The 18129-nt window shown below is 39.9% G+C and overlaps 1 protein-coding gene across 3 annotated transcripts in view; it reads left to right on the plus strand.

The window, feature by feature from the left end:
- Window positions 1-12603: 12603 nt before the first annotated feature.
- phf14 (PHD finger protein 14) overlaps window positions 12604-18129 on the plus strand; it is a 132498-nt gene continuing 126972 nt past the window's right edge. For all 3 annotated transcript variants that reach the window (XM_041246261.1, XM_041246263.1, XM_041246262.1), the window contains exons 1-3: window positions 12604-12695; window positions 14602-14712; window positions 16318-16988. In XM_041246261.1, coding sequence (XP_041102195.1) covers window position 12695; window positions 14602-14712; window positions 16318-16988 — 783 coding nt within the window. In that variant the 5' untranslated portion in view covers window positions 12604-12694. The remainder of the gene's footprint in view (window positions 12696-14601; window positions 14713-16317; window positions 16989-18129) is intronic.

The raw sequence follows: 18129 nt of genomic DNA on the forward strand, positions 1-18129 counted from the left end.
TGCCTTCAAATTCATGTGCAGCAATGTTCATTTAGACTATTTCAGAGTTTCCGCCACACTAAAGAAAATAATTATTACTTCATAATAATGATAATTACTCCATACTGCTTTTTTCACATTGCACTGCTAAAGTATTCTCTCGTTGATCAACGAATGAGCGCTGATACAAAGTGAAATGGGCGGCGATTTTTGATTCATGCCAAAATGAAATCTGATCAGAATGAAAGCTCGGCCAATCAACAGGCAGTGATTATACTGACGTTAATAGTGGCCAATAGCAGCTAACAGAAACAGAAGCAGCTAACCGAACAGAAGCAGTATGAGGAAATAGAATGCAAGCAGCACAAACTGTGCTGAATGAAAATGCTCCTGTGAAACGTTGCGCTAGTGGACTGTGTGAGTGGATGGAATGCATCCGCATTGGATGAAAAGTAAATGAATTAAGTCCCAGTACCCAGTACCTGCGTCAAAATAAGTCTGGGTACAGAGTACTGGTGAGTACTGGTAGAATTTTACCCCTGGTTTGATTGAATACTTCCTATTTACAAAATGTATAAAGTAACACTCCCTTGTTGCATCCAGCACCCAGAAGTTATAAAATGCCAAGTTATAGGATATTCTGTAAAACATGTTACAGACTTCTCAAGATTTATAATCATTGGATGATTGTTGCAGTTGCCTACTGAATGTGATCAAGCCCTATACTTCACAGGGATCCTTTTGTTTCTCTCCAGTTAATGTCAGTCATAATACTACAGTCCAACATGCTGTATTTGTCACTGAGCCAAGGGCGAATTACAAAACTAAGTTAAGGGTGTTATTATTATGATCGTGAAACTAAAGCTGATAAATGTGTAGGTGTACATTTTTTACAAGTGGTAATATGCCTGCTCAACTGTGAAACTTTTTTCATTCACTGGAGGGTTGCATTTATCTTCACCTAATGGTGCAAAAGTACTATGATATAAAACTATAAGACTTCTTAGCTGGAAGTAGCCACTTGTTCTGTATTCAAATGTCACATTGTTTGAAATTAAAAGAATATTTTGGGACTGTTATGTTAACACTTCTATAAGTGACAGTGTTCGCTTTACGTACCTGCAATTACTATTGTTGGTGTGCTCTTCTGTAGAACTATACAATTATATATATCTGTGGCAAAGTGCCCACCCCTGTGTGTATTTTCTGTTGTATGTTGTGTGTTCGGTGACTGGAGAACGGGATTGGAGACGGAGGTAATAATAATAGGAATAATAATAATAATAGTAATAGTTAAAAACATCAGCTCACCGTGTTTGTTTAGTGTTAGTCTGTTTTTGTTTCATCTCTTTCTTTTGGCGAATGTGCCGTGTCTTTGTTTTTGTTTGTCTTGTAACCTTTTATTTTCTGTCTGTCTGTGTACTATTAAATGCTGAACGAGACCATTCGCTCAGCTCCACCCAACTCCACCTCTCTGTCGTTTATTTCCTGGTTCCTGTTTCTGGTCTGACGTCCACCACTCCAGCCATCTTTATGACATGTGGTGTTAGTAGTGGGATTACCAGCGCCTCCTAGACGCAGGCCAGAGCGGGAACTGCAGTGGTTTAAAACAAATAAAAAGACCAAAAAATGGAAGGCTGGAGAGATGGCTGCACAGAGCTGGAGGAGCTCCTCAGTGGTCTGGAGGACCAAGGCTGGTGCCTTGCCTGCAGGGTGTACAGGCACGTGGTGGCTGTCTGCCCCTACCAAGAGGGAGAGGAGGAACTGGCCCAGGAGAGGAAGGTGAGGAGAAGGAGGCAGAGAAGGGGAAAGGGGAAGAGAAAAGCAGAGCGTCCACCGCCCAAGTCTCCACCAGCAGAGGAAGAATGCCTGCTGGTTTCACCTCCACAGCCTGCGTGGAAGGAGGCCGAATGTCCACAGCCCAAGAGGGAGGAGTCAGTGCGCCCACAGCCCGCAAAGGGGGAGTTGGAGCCGCAGGCTTTTATACAGATGACCATCTCCCGATTAGCAATAAATTAATCACTTAACTAATTCGGGAGATGGCCACCTTCTGCACGCATTTGAATTATTAACGTGGATGGGCTTCCCACCCACGCTGCACAAACAAAATACAGCCCTGTCGTCATTTATAATAAATACATTTTTTTTAAAACAATAACAACACAAAAATGCACGGCTGCGCCGTCATGTATTTATAAATACAAAACAAAAAAAATAAACAGTTCACCATCCTCTATAAATACACAGAAGAAACACAATAAACAAATACAATAAATAAATCATAATACATAAATAACACAAGGATGGAGGAGGAGTTTATTTTTATTCTAAAAATAAACAAACAAAATACATTTAAGCAGGGCTTTCCTACCGCCTGCTACATATCCCCCTCCTTGTGCGAAGCACACATGGCCCCAATGGCCACCTCCCCCCTTAGTCTCAAAGTCCCGGAAGAGGGGGAGCAAGGTGTCGATGGTGACAGCCACGGTGGGAGGTCCTTTTCCCCCCACTCCTTCGTGGCTGGCAGCTTCCTCTTCCGAGGCTTCAGCCAAAAGTGCAGCTGTGGGAGCTGGTCTCCTGACCTCCCCCCCTTCTTTGTAGCCGGCAGCCCCCTTTTCCGAGGTGCCGGCCCCGGTGCTTCCTGCGGTCCTGCAGGACTAGTACCGGCTCCAGGGAGCGTAAGCCAGGCATAGGCCCTAGGCGAAGCAAAGCCGGCAGCGGCCCCAGGCGAAGCAGAGGAGAGACAAGCAACCCCAGGTGAAGCGGGACCCTTGGCAACCCTAGGGGATAAAAGAGAGAGAAGCAGCCCCAGACGAAGCTGAGGGACAGGCAGCCCCAGGCGATGCAGATGTGGCATCCTTGGCCGGTGCGAGGCAGGCATCCTTGGGGGGTGCAAAGCAGGCATCCTTGGGCGGTGCGAGGCAGGGCAGCAACAGACCCTCGGGAGGCAACGGCAGGAGGAGAGCCAGGCCTAGCTGTGGTGCGGGGTTTGGCCCTATTCGTAGCCACTGTGGCTGGGCGTTTTTCCCCTGTGCTCCCCTCAGCCACCTATGCAGGGGCTGCTGAAGTCTGGCAGCATCCTGACCTGGTCCCTCCAATGCTGAAGGGATGAAGCAGCTCGTGCTTCTCTCCCTCTAGCGGGGTTGGAGACAGAGGCAGCTCCTGCTGCTCTGCTCCTGGTGACGGTGGAGACTGAAGCAGCTCCTTCTGCTCTGCTCCTGGCAAAGATGGCAGGGGCTCCTCCCCTTCTGGCAGTGAAGGCGGCAGGGGCTCCCCCCCTTCTGGCAGCGAAGGCGGCAGGGGCTCCTTCCCTTCTGGCTGCAGTGGGGAAACCAGCAGACATACTCCCTCCGCTGGTGGAGGTGGGAGTAGCGCGTAGTCCTCCCACAGTGGTGGAGGTGCCACCAGCAGGTGGAGGTGGAAGCGATAAGCAGGGCCCCTCCCACTCTGGCGCAGGATGCTTGGGCTCCTCCCCTCTTGGTGGAGGTGGCAGAACCAGCAGGTATTCTTCTAGTGGGAGGGGGCAGTTGAGTGGAAAGTGCCTCCACTCCCCACAGAGGTAGCACTCCTGTGTCACCCCTATGGTGTGGAGGAAGGCTATTCAGTTGCTCTCCTCCAGTGGTTGTGGTGGGACCAGCAGGTTCTCCTCCTCCACTGGGGCAGGCTTGGGCTGTGGCTGTTCAGGATCCTCCCTCTTGGGCGTTGGCGGAGTCTGGTCTCTCGGCCAGAACCACTCTGACGCATCCCCAACCAGGCCCTGGTTCCAGGCCTCCTCATATTGGGGGTCGCCATAGGGGCAGTCCTCCCGAACGTGTCCAAAGTCACCACAGGCTCCGCACATGGGGTCCCCTTCAGCCCTCCATCCTTCCTGCTCAGCTGCCGTCCAGAGGTCCAAACCGAGTTGGAGCCCGTGTCCACCACCTCTTCTGCTGCTGCGGTTGCTGCTGCTGCTTTTTGCAACTCCTCATCTTTCCTTCCATCCTTCCTTCCTCTTCCTCACTCCAAAAAATAATTATAACAATTAAAAAAATGAAACTGCAGTACCCTTCTGCAGTACCTCTTCTGGCCTGAGTCCAGGAGGCGCTGGTGATCCACCACGTGTGGCAGGAAATGGCGTTGCGGTGACTCAGACCAGAAGAAAGCACACACAGGTCAGGTAGCCACAGTTTACCAAAGATGCGGCATGCGTCATTTTATTTAAAGAAAAAATAAACAACATATCTAAACAAAAATAAACTCTTGCTCACAGAGCACAAAAATAAAATAATAAACAAACAAGTCATGAACACAAAATACGATCAGGCTGGGCAATAGCCTTCACTGATCTTTACTTTTAAATTGATTTTCTCTTCTTTCTCCACTCTTGTTCCGCATCTGGAACACCCCACCACCTCTAACATGGAGAGCAGCAGGCTTTTATACAGATACAATACATTAAAAGATACAAAGCAAAGTAGATATGCAGCTTTATAACAAAACAACATATTATTTCATAACAGTAAATATTTTGAAACCAGTTCCTGGCATCTTTCTGGAGGTATTTTTGCATTTTCTTCAACACATGGTTACCTGCCCCGTAACCGATTGCAGGGGATTCGTTTTGTATACATGAAGCTAAGCACTTCTGCCAAGATGGCCGACCTCCGGTTTCTACCTACCGTCGAGTCGACCAGTCTGCAGGGAAGCGTACCACTCACCTTACACAAAGCCCTTTCTGGTTGGGAGGGAGATTTACAACATAGACTATTTCTGTCTCTGTCACAAAGCCAGAACCAAAAATTGTAATTGCTAATAAGAAGAGGTCATTTCATAGTGGTTGGTGGATTTACTGACCGAAGGTACCATCTTAATTGCTAGCCTTGTTTACTTTTCAGTAACTGTGTGCGTGCATGGTCAAAGTAAGGCTTTATTGATTTAAAAAGTCTGGAGCGGGCTATAAAGCGTCACAGCCAGTCAAGAGTTATCCATCTTTAATTTAAAGATGGATAACAACCTTGCAAGTGTCCATTAATTTCAAGGTTATCTTTTTTACTGCCTGAATCGGTATATTCTTCCTAAAGTCATAATATTTGTGAATAACATCTAAGAACTGCATTTTTTTTCTCACTGTGTAATATATTCAACCTTAATCCTTTACTAATTGTTGATATAGCCCTCCAACTCTGACACTGAGCAGTGTCTTTGAAGCTTTACATTTATTTTTTGAGTTATTTTTATTCCCAGGAGACTTCCTTCTGAAGTTTGTTACAAAGGATATAACCTGTCCTCATATAAAGTCTTTAAATGCATTCCAAATAAAAAAAAATGCATGAATATCGAAATGGGGTCTGTTTTAAGAATCTAAACAGGGATGAGAATAAGACTCCCATTGCATAGCAGTTTGATCCATTCCTGGTTTTACTGGTTTTACTGTGAGTTTAACAAGACACACCTGAGCTTGTTACCTATACACACTGTGGCTAACCAAGCTTGTAGTAAAACCCGAAATGATCAAAACTACTGTGCAATAGGAGTCTTATTTCAATCTCTGCACCTTGTTTAGAGATGTGAAGAAGAGGCCAATAAATCACCTTGATAAAACAGCAGCAGGACTAATACAGAGCTAATGAGCTGCAGTATTTTAATTCAGTCCTGTTTTATATCATTACATAGACCAGTTTCAGAAGTTTTCTATCATCCAGTAGAAAATTTAAATCTCCTCGGAAACCCCCTCTTGGCTATATAAAAAGCACACACATTTACAAATCTGGAAAGGTATTATTTGGTTGGTTGTTTTCAAGACACTGGTACAGTTGTCCTTCATTTTCCAACCAGAATATGTCTTGTCAGTTTAATTATTTTAGATATTATCTTAGATAATTAATATTTTACAAAAATGGTTTCCTTTTTTAAAATCTGTTTTTCAGTCTTTCTAGATACAGTACCTTTTATGTTTTGGATGCCACTTGTGGCCTGTTGTGTCTTTTGCATATAAGTCATTTGGAAATGGTTTCTTGGAGAATTTTAATATTTGAGTTTATATTATTCAGCTTTTTTGTGAGTGTTTGGCGTGTGAGTAAAAATGGATTTTCCAGACAGCGATTTACGTGTAAAAAAAATAAAACTTTTATTTAATATCACACGGAAAAGAAAAAAAAAAACAATAAAGAAGGATGTGAGGGAGGGAGTGCTGGAGTAATCAAAAATAAAGGAACGGAAGCCTCTTAATCCTCTTCGTGATCTGCTCAATCCAAAAATGAAACAAAAAGGAATAAAAATAGGAAAGAGCAAAGTTAGTAAGGCCTCCGTCCGTAATTAAAAGTAAATAACACAGTCCACCCCACACGTACTTCCCTCCAGCCTTTTTTTCCCCGCCTCTATTCCTGAGGACCAACCCCGAACACAGTATCACGTTTCATTTAGTATGCAAACCCCGCCCCGGTAGTCAGTGGATCACCAATCCGGCTGAATTGCAGACCGAAACCCCTTTGACTCATCACAGTGAGTTTGCAGGTATTCTCATGTATTGTTTTTGTAGTTGTTTTCTTTGATTTATAACATCTCTTAGATATCTTTTTTCATTAAAAATAAATAAATACTTATGTTCAGTACTTTAATATGTACAATGGGTTTGGTAAAAATGTATGCTCTCAAATTGTAAGCTCTTAAGATTAAAGACAGTGTTTTACTAGCAGTCCTACTTGCAGCCGCAACACCACAAATATTAGGGGTGAAAAAAGCTTTTTTCCTTTAAACTCAGAAAAAGCAACGCTATTTTAAATAGAGTCCTATAAGATGATATAGGAGTAACACATTATACTGCACAAAAAAAGTGTTTCTTTCTTAATCTTCCATTGCCATTGTGCAACCTTTGATGTTTCAATCTTGTTACAAAGAACATCCAGTCCAAAGGTTCCAAAAAGTGGTTAGCTTATTTCTGACACCTTCCATTTCCCTTTAAAACATGTAACTATTTATAAAACTGCCTCCCTCTATCCTTGAAGCTGTTGACAGTGCTTTCATTTAACTGATGGATGTGTGCTGTCATCTGGAAGCTATGTGGAGCTTCTTTAAGTTTATGGACATTGTTTCCTTCCTGACAATATGGAATCTGCGGAATCACTTTTTCATTTACAATAAATAAAAAATAATACAACAGTATTTTGTATATTGGACTATAAGGAAAGTTAAGATTTTTTCCTCCCTCACTAAATTTAGTTTTAATCCCTTGCACAATTATGCTAACCTTTTAATTAGCAGTTTATTATTGTAGTATTTATATATGCAAGATTAATAGTCTATAATATTTTAATTAGTGTATGTGTGTGACAGGCTGGCGAGTGGATAGAGGCCCAGAGACAGACTGCAGTTCAAACAAATAATACTTTTATTATAAATAAGCACAAAATAAAAGGACACAAGGGCTAAAACAAAGGTATTTATACACAAAAAAACCCCCAAAAAACCAAAGCAAAACTTACAGAAAAGGTTTTCAGGCTGGGTGATGCCTTCACTGGATCAGAAAAATCACAAAACACAAAACAAACCAAAAAATAGCAAACACAAACACCAGCTTGCTTCCTCAGCTCCCTCCTCTCTCTAATGGGAAGCTGAGGCCTCCTTTTATGTCAGATGGCTGGGTGCTGATTGATTGTTAATTACTCCAATCAACCCCCCAACCCCCCCCCCAAAGAGTCCCATTATGTCCCTAGAGTGGGCTGTTTCGGTGGGTGGTGGTGGGCAGGGTTGATGACGAAGCCCCTAAGCCTTCTTTGGTTGGGGGGGCCCCAGATCTCAAAGGAAGTAAGGCAATGCTGTCATGGGACCTGGACCCTCCAGCATGTTGATAACTACGGGGAGGTCGTGGAAGAGGTTCGCTTCAGGGTGCATCAACCAGTCCCATATATCCTGGGACGGTGCTGGAGGTAGTGGGGCGGCCGCTGATGCCTGGGACTGATTGTAGGGGCATCCTGCCCAGTTGTGGCCGTCCTCCTCACAACTGCCACACCAGTCAGGCGGTGGCACTTCTGGGCAGGACCTCCAGCGGTGGTCCTCCTTCCCGCACCAGGAACACCAGGGGAAGAGGCTGGATGGGTCCTCCAGCAGTGGCTGTTACAGCAGCTTACATTTCTTCAGCTGCTGCATCTCCGTCTGCCTTTGCCGCTGCCTGCTTTTCTTTCCCATTTATTTATTTATTTATTTGTTTAAAAAAATTGTCCCAAAAGTTCCAAAAAGAACAAACCCTGCAGTACTGCTCTGAGCCTCCTGGAGGTGCTATAATCTCATTTCTGTCACCAAGTGTGACAGGCTGGCGAGTGGATAGAGGCCTAGAGACAGACTGCAGTTCAAAAAAATAATACTTTATTATAAATAAGCACAAAATACGCGGCGACCTAATTCAAGCATTCAGAATTCTAAAAGGTATTGACAATGTCGACCCAAGGGACTTTTTTGACCTGAAAAAAGAAACAGGGACCAGGGGTCACAAATGGTGATTAGACAAAGGGGCATTCAGAAAAGAAAATAGGAGGCACACTTTTACACAGAGAATCGTGAGGGTCTGGAATGAACTCCCCAGTAATGTTGTTGAAGCTGACACCCTGGGATCCTTCAAGAAGCTGCTTGATGAGATTCTGGGATCAATAAGCTACTAACAACCAAACGAGCAAGATGGGCCGAATGGCCTCCTCTCATTTGTAAACTTTCTTATGTTCTTATGCACTGCTCACGTGTTATAGGCATAGGAGGCTGTGTGGTCTGGTGGTTAAAGAAAAGGGCTTACTGTGTGACCTTGAGCAAGACACTTAACCTCCTTGTGCTCTGTCTTTTGTGTGAGACATTGTTATAAGTGACTCTGCAGCTGATGCATTGTTCACACACCCTGGTCTCTTTAAGTCGCCTTGGATAAAGGTGTCTGCTAAATAAACAAATAATAATAATAATTAGTGTATGCTAGCCTTGGTGCAAGTAGGGCTTATGACCCCTTATGTTTTTTTTTTTCCCAGGAACACCAAAACAACCCTAAAGACATATATTTGTTTGTGTCTACTAAGGAGCTTTACAACTATACTTATGGGCTATTTATAGGCAGAGTGAAGAGAACATGCAGCACACAACAAAACTGCCATAGGCTTTTACTAATGATTGCATAGTTTGTCTTAGCTTGACCCTAGATACTAAATGTATCTGTAAATATAAAGCTACTGTAAGACATATAAAGCATGTATTCCAGAGCACAGTTCGAAAGACATTATTTACTTAACATTTCCAACAAAGATGTTATAGTTTTCAGTATATAGATACAAAAGGGCCCTACTAACCAATTTTATGGCTGAATGGACAAAGCACAAGAAGGTTAAGTGGCTTACTTAAAGGTCACATGGTGAGCATGTGTCTGAGATGAGATTTGAAAGTTACATCATTCTGCTCCTAGTATTTGTCCAAATACAATTCCCACTTAAAGAAGCAGATGCAACTGACACCCCATCTGCTCAAATATAGATATCCTTCGTTACTTTCATTTAATTGTGAATATGCATATTTTTTAATTAACAACTCTGTAGCTTTGTAAAGCTCAGATTGCTCTTAATGGTACAGTTCCTTCGTCAGACTGATTCTAATTGTCTACCAAAGCGAGGCTCTTTGGCCAGACCACAGAAATGATTATGGTGACTCTTTTCCTAGATCAGGTACTTATAATCTAGTATATTTTATTATTTTGCCGAATTTTCTGTTTTTCTATCTGCTACTTATTTTGTGAAACACTGAGGCTTCACTAAGGGCTGGAACTTCTTTCCTGATTTTATCTTTCAATATACAACTTAAGAATTTCATTCTATCTCAACTGTATTTACTAAGCTCTCAGCTCCAACTGAGGGACTTACAGTTGATTAAGTGAACTGCTTGCAGTGGCCATGTGTATCCCACATATTGCAGCTCGGAATTTTAACACATTTTCATTTACGTCACATGGATAGTTGCTTGAGTGGGTTGTGAAGTTTCCTTGGTGACACAAAGCTGAGTTAGTCATTGCTTATCTCATATCAGCACTCTTATCAGGACAGCTCAGATCTGATGGCCATCATTCTGAAGGAAACTGACTTAAAGCAGGGAGATGCCTTTTTAAAAAGTGGATCTCTTGTATAATTAAAATAAAATTGCCTTATTGTGCTTTGTGCAGACTAGAATAAAAATTTCAATTAGGTGGGTGAAAAAAACAAACAACAATTCAGCCTGCAGGCAACTCATTTGTTGTGATGTGCTCGGTTGTAAACAAGAAATTATTGTTAATTCAAGTAAATTTGTTTTAAGGGCAACATAATCAGGAAATACAAATAAAAGATCTATTATCTTATGTAAATTAGGAATTAAAAGATTTAAAAGTTTGGATGCAGGTTGACAGGTTACTTTGGACAAGCTACAGACTCTCAGACTGCAGCCTTCTGCTCTGTAAACATTTCTCATGCATACGCATCTTCCGACTGATAGGTCTTTGATGAAATAATAATTAATCAAAATAATCGTTGATAATTATTAGTAACATTAAACAAAATTAGACTACACATAAATTGATTCCTGTTTGGCATCAGATCCAGTTTCAAATAATACAATAAATGAATGACTGGATAAGACTATTACATTGAGGAAATTAGTCATTCAGAACAGTGTTCTCCATTACATTCACAAAATATGGCAAGCCCTTTTAACATGTAATCTTCTATTTCTAAAATCAGTATTCTGTTACTGATAACTGGAACTGGAGGAACTGGAGGACCCCCTTCTGCAGATCCAGCTGGCTGCCGGTGCCAGAGAAGGTCCAAACACAAGATGCCCCCAGTCACGGTGCACAGCTGCACTGTAGTAGTGGGTAAACGCCCCCGTTTGGTTGAACAGATAGATTGAACAGATAAACATGAACAGATACATTGTTATTGGCCCTCAGCCAACCAGAGCCCTCAACCCCCATACAGTTATTTCCCCTCTCAGGTGCTGTTCACGTCTGAATAGTCAGAGACCGGATGATGCGCTTCACGTAAACAGTTCTGTGAGTGTCCTTTTGTAGGCTAGGATAAAGGCTACTAGCACCACTCTGCAGGTCCAGTCTGCCTAACAACAGAACATTAACAGAACATAAACAACCAATCACAGACACACACACATACACACACACACAAACAGAACACGCAGTCCAGTGGCCATGCCTCCCTGCTCGCGCCACAGTTCTGAGTGCTCTAAGCTGTCAGTCTCGCACGCAGCAACATAACACAGATGCTTACCGTTAAAATATCTTGTCATTAACGCAGGATTTGCATATCACAGGAGAGTAGAAATAAGTAAACTCTGTATCGCTTATATGGAAGTGGGTAAACTATATTGGCCACATTAAAAGTGGGTAAATGTGGGGAGATCATAGGCATTTTCCCCACAGGTACACATCTATTCTACTCAGAATTGATGACAGACTCAACAGAGTTAAAGTTTTAGCTACCCATTCCACATAGCTGCAGAGCATAACACAAGTCAGACAATTCAACACACACTCCGGAGAGACGGGGGGGGGGGGGGGGGGGGGGCATCAAATGACTCACACACACTATACGGTAATACATCACACTTACCCCAGACAGGACAGGATGGTGGTACACATAATGGGAAACAATAACACAAGGGTTAACGTCCGAAAAGGGGAACAGAACAGTCCACTTGTCCTTCGAAGCCGATAGAAAGTCCAATCACTCTGTCCCAGCATGCCCCGCTCTGGCCATATGCTTATTAGGTCCCCAGTTGCTTGTACTGTGAGGTAATGTCATTTATAAAGTTGATTTGTGACAAGACAATAATGACATGTGTGTGATAATATGAAGTATTAGACTTCTTCAGGAAAGGATCAATACAAATTAATAATAAGTCAAAACTGCAATATACAAGTCTTCATTTGCTTTCCTATATTAGTAAAATAATATGTCTGGTAAGGAATTCAATTTAGCCTTTTATTTTTAGAATGTATTGCAATATATTTTGATGAAATCCAAAATATATTTTAGCATTCTGCAATCTATAAAATACATCTTGCATTCTTGTAAGAATGTACTGCAATACATTTTAATGTTTTCTGAAATGTATGAGAATATATTGCACTATACAGAATATATTTAGGAAAGAGGTGACAATATATTACCATATATTTTTAAATATATTTATATTGCTTTGACATATACTGCAATATATTATTTTTCTGTATGGGTTGTACCATGGACATTTCAAAATGGAAACAAAAAATTGGTTAAGACACTAATCTGTGCTAGCTGACTGATTGACCTTGGTATACAACTCACCCCTTCATTGACACAATACTGAGTGACTTGAAGATACCGCAGATCTAATTTTATTCACCTGGCAAAAAGCGACGACCTCTCTTTCTCTATGCCCTATAAAAGGTAAACCTGAAATCGAATTTGACATTTAAAAATATAAGTCTTTAATGAGTCAATTCTGATATGTTTTGTAAGTAGTGGGATCTCAGTACCTTTAGTCCATGTTGCAACACGGTAGTGCTTTTCGCTGTAAACGAGGAAGGCTGTTGCTTTGTTGCCATGGTTTTTGAAGTTCCGCCCATAAAGAACGTCAGCAGTTTGTGTTTAAAACGTAGAGCGCATTATTGGTTCGGAGAGGAGTTCTTTGTGTTACAGCAAATCTATTCAGTAGTTCTCCTGTTAGAAACGTGAAATTATTTTAAAGTGAGTGGGTTTTTTTGTTTTTATATTGTTGTATTTAAATATTTAAACTAAGCCAGTAAAGCGATGCTAATATATTTGCTTATTTTTTTTAAAGAACGTGGATGACTGAAAGGATGCATGTACTGTAGTATTTTGTCAGAGGCCTATTTCACATTGATTAACCATTCGTTCTTTTTCATATATATATATATATATATATATATATATATATATATATATATATATATATATATATATATATATACACAAAGGTGTACCTTACGTGCTTGAAGCGGGTTGCTTTTTGTGTATTGTATGGGTTCTTGTTTAGCATTGTCACTTTGTTTTAATATAAAAATCAAGAAGCTAAGTTACATTGTATCTGATAGATAGCTAAATGCACGGAATACTTAAATTCTAAGCAACATTGTTTATACAATATTGTGTACAACTTGTATTTTTTATTTTATTCGAATTTATTTGCTTACATAGAATAATTACTATAACTACATTTTTGTACTTTTCAGATTTAAAAATACACAGCCCAGTTATGGGGACTGCAAAAACAGTAATAAGAAAAGCTAACTTGTAGTCTTTAAAATCCAGTGTTTCATTACCGGATTTAAACATGTCGGGTTTTGTAGTTGGAGCCCTTTACACAATTCATATTTCTGATCATGTAAAGCATGAATCAATTCGGTTGCGTCACAAGGAGGTCACATTTTCTTAGAAATGCATTTGAAGAAAGTACGGTATCTGCACTTTTTTTTTTTTTTTAAATTCCACTATTTTAGCTGTATTTATATGTACTTTTTATTAGAAACTGTTTTTAAGAGTGACTGAAACTGAATCATCATCAATTATACATAAAGGTCATTGCTGTGAGATGGGCAACTTAATACACACATAACTGATACTCAACTGGCTGAGCTATTGAACATTATATTGGACCACTTGACTCATTTTAATTAACTTCAGAAGTAATTTTGGTTCAGAATGTTGGTCAGCTTTCACAGACCCGAAGCCCGATTGTTTGGGGTATTAAATTCTTGAGGACACTTCTGTAAAAGCAAGCTGAACTAACTTATTGATGACCAAACAGACATTTTTATTTAAACCATTTTGTCTGAAACAGAAGCTGCCAATATAAAACTTTCTGTAGTTTTGTATAGTGAGGAGCTTTACTTTGGTATGTCCTTAATAAGTCTTACTGATGATGTCACAGCTAAATCACCACATAGTGTGAAAAAAGTGTTCATGACGAAACAACAGTCAGGTTTGTACTTGTAAAAATGGTGTGGTGGTGTTTTTTGTTTAGCTCTTTAAGAACATGTAGTTGTATTGGCTCTATTCATAAAGCTTGTCATTTTTTTTTAAATTTAGTTATTTCATTTAAGAATGTCATGAAAAATGTTCCATATTGTTGAACATTGACTTTAACAGCCCAGCATATTAAATGCATTTCATTCATAAAAACTGAAAACGTATTCACCAATTAATGCTTAACTATTAGTCTACACACTGCCAAGCTTACTACGTTTCCAAAGAATGTGTTATCTTTAGTGTGAAAATGTAATACAACTTTATTGAAAAGCAGTTTATTGAAAATAACAGCTTTTATTAAAAAAAAAAAAATCTAACAAAAAAACATAAGTAAGGAATTAACTATTTTCAAAGCATTTGAAATTAGGAAAGAAAATGTTACAAAATGAATAAGGAAAACAGCTCGATTAATCTTAAATTCTATTATGTAGTTTGGTTCTAATTTTAGGAGACAGTATTTTGAAAATAAATGCCTAATTTTACTTTGTAACTGATTTTTATTTCATGAAATCTAAAAAAAAATGTTCTTAAAGTATATATGTTGAATGAATTTTCCCTCAACATTATCTCACCTTAATGGATTTTGACTTTTTATTGTTCACAGTGGAACGCAGTTCAAAGAGAAGACAAGTGAAGCCCTTGGCAGCTTCTTTGCTGGAAGCTCTTGATTATGATAGTTCGGACGACAGTGATTTTGAAGTTGGTGATGCTTCAGGTAACTGCGCCTAAAGGAATACCAACTGGCTTCACAAGTTGAAGATTATGCTGGCAATCTGTATTATTTTTCTCTTTCTATAGAAAAATGTATTACCCCTTTCATTTTCACCGTAGGGAGTAGGGCCACCATTGGCAGTCAGAACAGAACTGATTTTATGTGCTGATTCGGCAAGGTGACACAGAACTTAACCATTCCAGATTGATTGGTACCTGAATTTTTTTCAAGCAAGTGAACAGCTGTCATTGATTTATTAATGGATTTGGAAAGCCCTTTCTCTGCAAAATCATGGCCAACATCTTGTCTTTTTATATTTAAAGTATAGTCTAAATTATAGATTGCACACATATAATCAGGTTGGGACTCCAACTGACTCTACCAGCACAGATGTATGTGTCTATGCCAAAGAATTTGCCAGCATCCAGGTTTTTCAGTTGAACAGCAGAAGTGGCAGCAGCATGCGCTTCTGTAAATAGATTTTTGTTCAACAGCCTGCTGTGCACAATTGTAAATATATATATATATATATATATATATATATATATATATATATATATATTTATCCTGCCCCCTCCTGTCAGGATGAAGTCTGTAGTCTTTAACCTTGGAGAGTGTATTGAGAACCTTGCCCCAAACGCTCCTATTAACATGTTAAAAAAAAAAAACATAGCCAAAGTTACTGAAATGAAAAAAATGCTTTAAACTGTTTCACAATACTCTTGGTAGGTTTATTTCTTTGTTTTTTTTGTATGCTGTAGCGATAGTCTGTTCAGCGTATGTTTCACAATACTCTTGGTAGGTTTATTTCTTTGTTTTTTTTGTATGCTGTAGCGATAGTCTGTTCAGCGTATCGGCAGCTGATGTTAAGGACGTTAAAGGCTGATTCAGGTTTTTTGCTTCATTTGCTATTGACAACAAGTTATTTGATTTATACCTACCTATTGTTTCTGATTGTCTGGCTTTAGTGGGAATTAATGAGGCCACTCACATTTCATTTACAAATGGTATTAAAAAGCGAGTCTTGACATCGATAATAAATAAAAGATTTTATTTTTTATTGCTCTGTTGCATTATGAATGTGTGGCTGAACATAAGAAGCATACGTGTATATGAAAAGTGTTGAACACGAGAAAGGCATTTGGCCCTTTAATGCTTGTACAGTTCCTAGTCGCCGATTGAGCTTTGAATTTTTTCACGGTGATTCTGAAGTTGCTTCAACAGGAAAAGCATGACGCGTTTGCCCATTTCAAATACTCTTCACTCATTGCTACAAATGATTAGTAACTTATATTAACTTTGTCTGTTTTAGTATTTCAAAGACTTTGATTAGGTCTCCCCTAAACCTTTTTTTTTGTACTAGGCTAAATAGGTTCTGCTTTCTTCAACGTGACTTTTATAGCCACAGGATTAGTCTAGTTGCTATTTACTGGTGACTGTAAGTGTACCAGTTATATATTGTAATGGAGACAAAATACGATTAAAGTATCGTTTTTCATTTGAGTGCACAAGTTGCTGTTTTGTGAGTTATAGCAATATACCATCTATTAGTCTGTATTCAAAGCTGTTCTCAAGTTATTATTAAATTTTATGCTCCTTAATTGACAGGCTCAGAAGGCAGTGGAAATGGAAGTGATGATGATGGGTCAAAGGAGAGTGGTGGAGGATCGGACAGTGACTCTGAAGAAAATGCACTGGAAGAAGAAGAGGAGGAAGAAGAAGGAGGATCAATTTGTGAAGAGCAGCCTAAAAGTCTGAACACTGAAGTAACCTCTGTTACAAAGGAAAAATCGGACGACGAACCATGTGGATCTGCAAGCAAAGAGGAGGCTGTCACCAAATGCAAGAAGAAAACTGAAAAAGTTTCAGAGGGTGAGGCCAGTGCCAGTACCAGTACCAGTGCCACTACCGAAGAGTCTTCCTCGGAGCCCAAAAAGTGGAATTTGCGCAGAAACAGACCTATGTTAGATTTTATCACAATGGAACAGCTGAATGAGATGGATGATTATGACAGTGAGGACGACAATGACTGGCGACCAACGGCTGGGAAGAAAAAAGGAAAAGCTACAGCGCACAAAGGGGGAAGTGATGAAGAGGACAATGGAAGTGGGAGTGATGAGGATAATGATGGTGATGAAAATGATGAAGATGACAGCAGTAGCGGAAGCGAGGATGAAAGCCAAAAAAAAGCCAAAACGAAAGCACCAAGAACAAACAGTGTGGAAGAGGAGGAGTGGACTAATGATAGCCTAAGTATCTCTCGGGGTAAAAACAATGAGGTACAGATGTGTTTTTTTTTTTTTTTTAAACACTATTGATTAACGTGTACTATCCTGCTGCATTTCTCAGGTTTTTGAAAGATTGTTGTTGAGTGCATTAAGACTGCTGATTTTAGAGCTTCAGTTTTTGCTCATTGTACTGCACAGTTATGCTCTAAAGCAGTGGTTTTCATCTCAAGTACCAGTGTTTCCATCAAGGACCCCCAGGTCTATCAGTAACTGTGCAATCTTCACTGGCTGTTGTAAAACAGATACCTATCCCATTACAGCCAAGTTTGTTGTGTCTGTACACACGTGTTTGTTGCCTTATTCCCATGAATGGTTAATCTATGCAGCTGATGACTGCAATGAACTCTGCATGTTTATATTATGTTGTTTTATGGAATTGGTGCACTGTTGTAATATGGGAAATAGCATGCTGCAGCTCCCATGCTCAGTGTTTATGAAGACTTGATCTGACAGCTTGCAACACAGACAGCTCTATAATTACATGTTCCCGTTTATTTTTCAGTAAAAAACAGTTTAAATTGCAGTGAGTTTATTCTGCTATATTTATGATAATAAATACACCACAGCAAACACACTGTCATGTATTTACATTAGCACAATCTGAGAGCTAAATGTAGTGAATGGAGTTTTTTTTTTTTTTTTTTTTTTTTTTACTGCAATCAAGTAAGCAGTACTACATTTTATTACGCTTTCTATTTACAATCCCATGTATTTCTGTGTGTTATACTTTCACATTTCTTAATTGTCGTTTTGAGAAGTAAACTTTGTTTTCCTGCAACAGCTGACCCTGCTTTAGTACATTACTGTTTTTCATTATGTTAACGATACTCTTAAATTACTGTGCCTGCTTCTTTGCATGAAGAGATACTATCAACTCATCATCTAAAGCCCCTTTCACACTGGCATGCTCTACCCAGGTCAGAGTCTACCTGCGTCAGTATCCGGTGTCATGTGAGTGGGGTAAGCGATTTCACACTGTGTTTGATAAAGCAGAGTTGACCTGGGTGACAGACGCAAGTACACAATACACGTATCAATGCCCCGGAAGCAGCTTGTTACTGATGCTTCCATCCAAGCTTCTCTGTATATGAACCGTCAGCCCAAATGTTGATTGGAGCAAATGTTTCTACAT

Source organism: Polyodon spathula, chromosome 3 (genome assembly GCF_017654505.1).
Source record: "Polyodon spathula isolate WHYD16114869_AA chromosome 3, ASM1765450v1, whole genome shotgun sequence".
Classification (NCBI taxonomy): Eukaryota; Metazoa; Chordata; class Actinopteri; order Acipenseriformes; family Polyodontidae; genus Polyodon; species Polyodon spathula.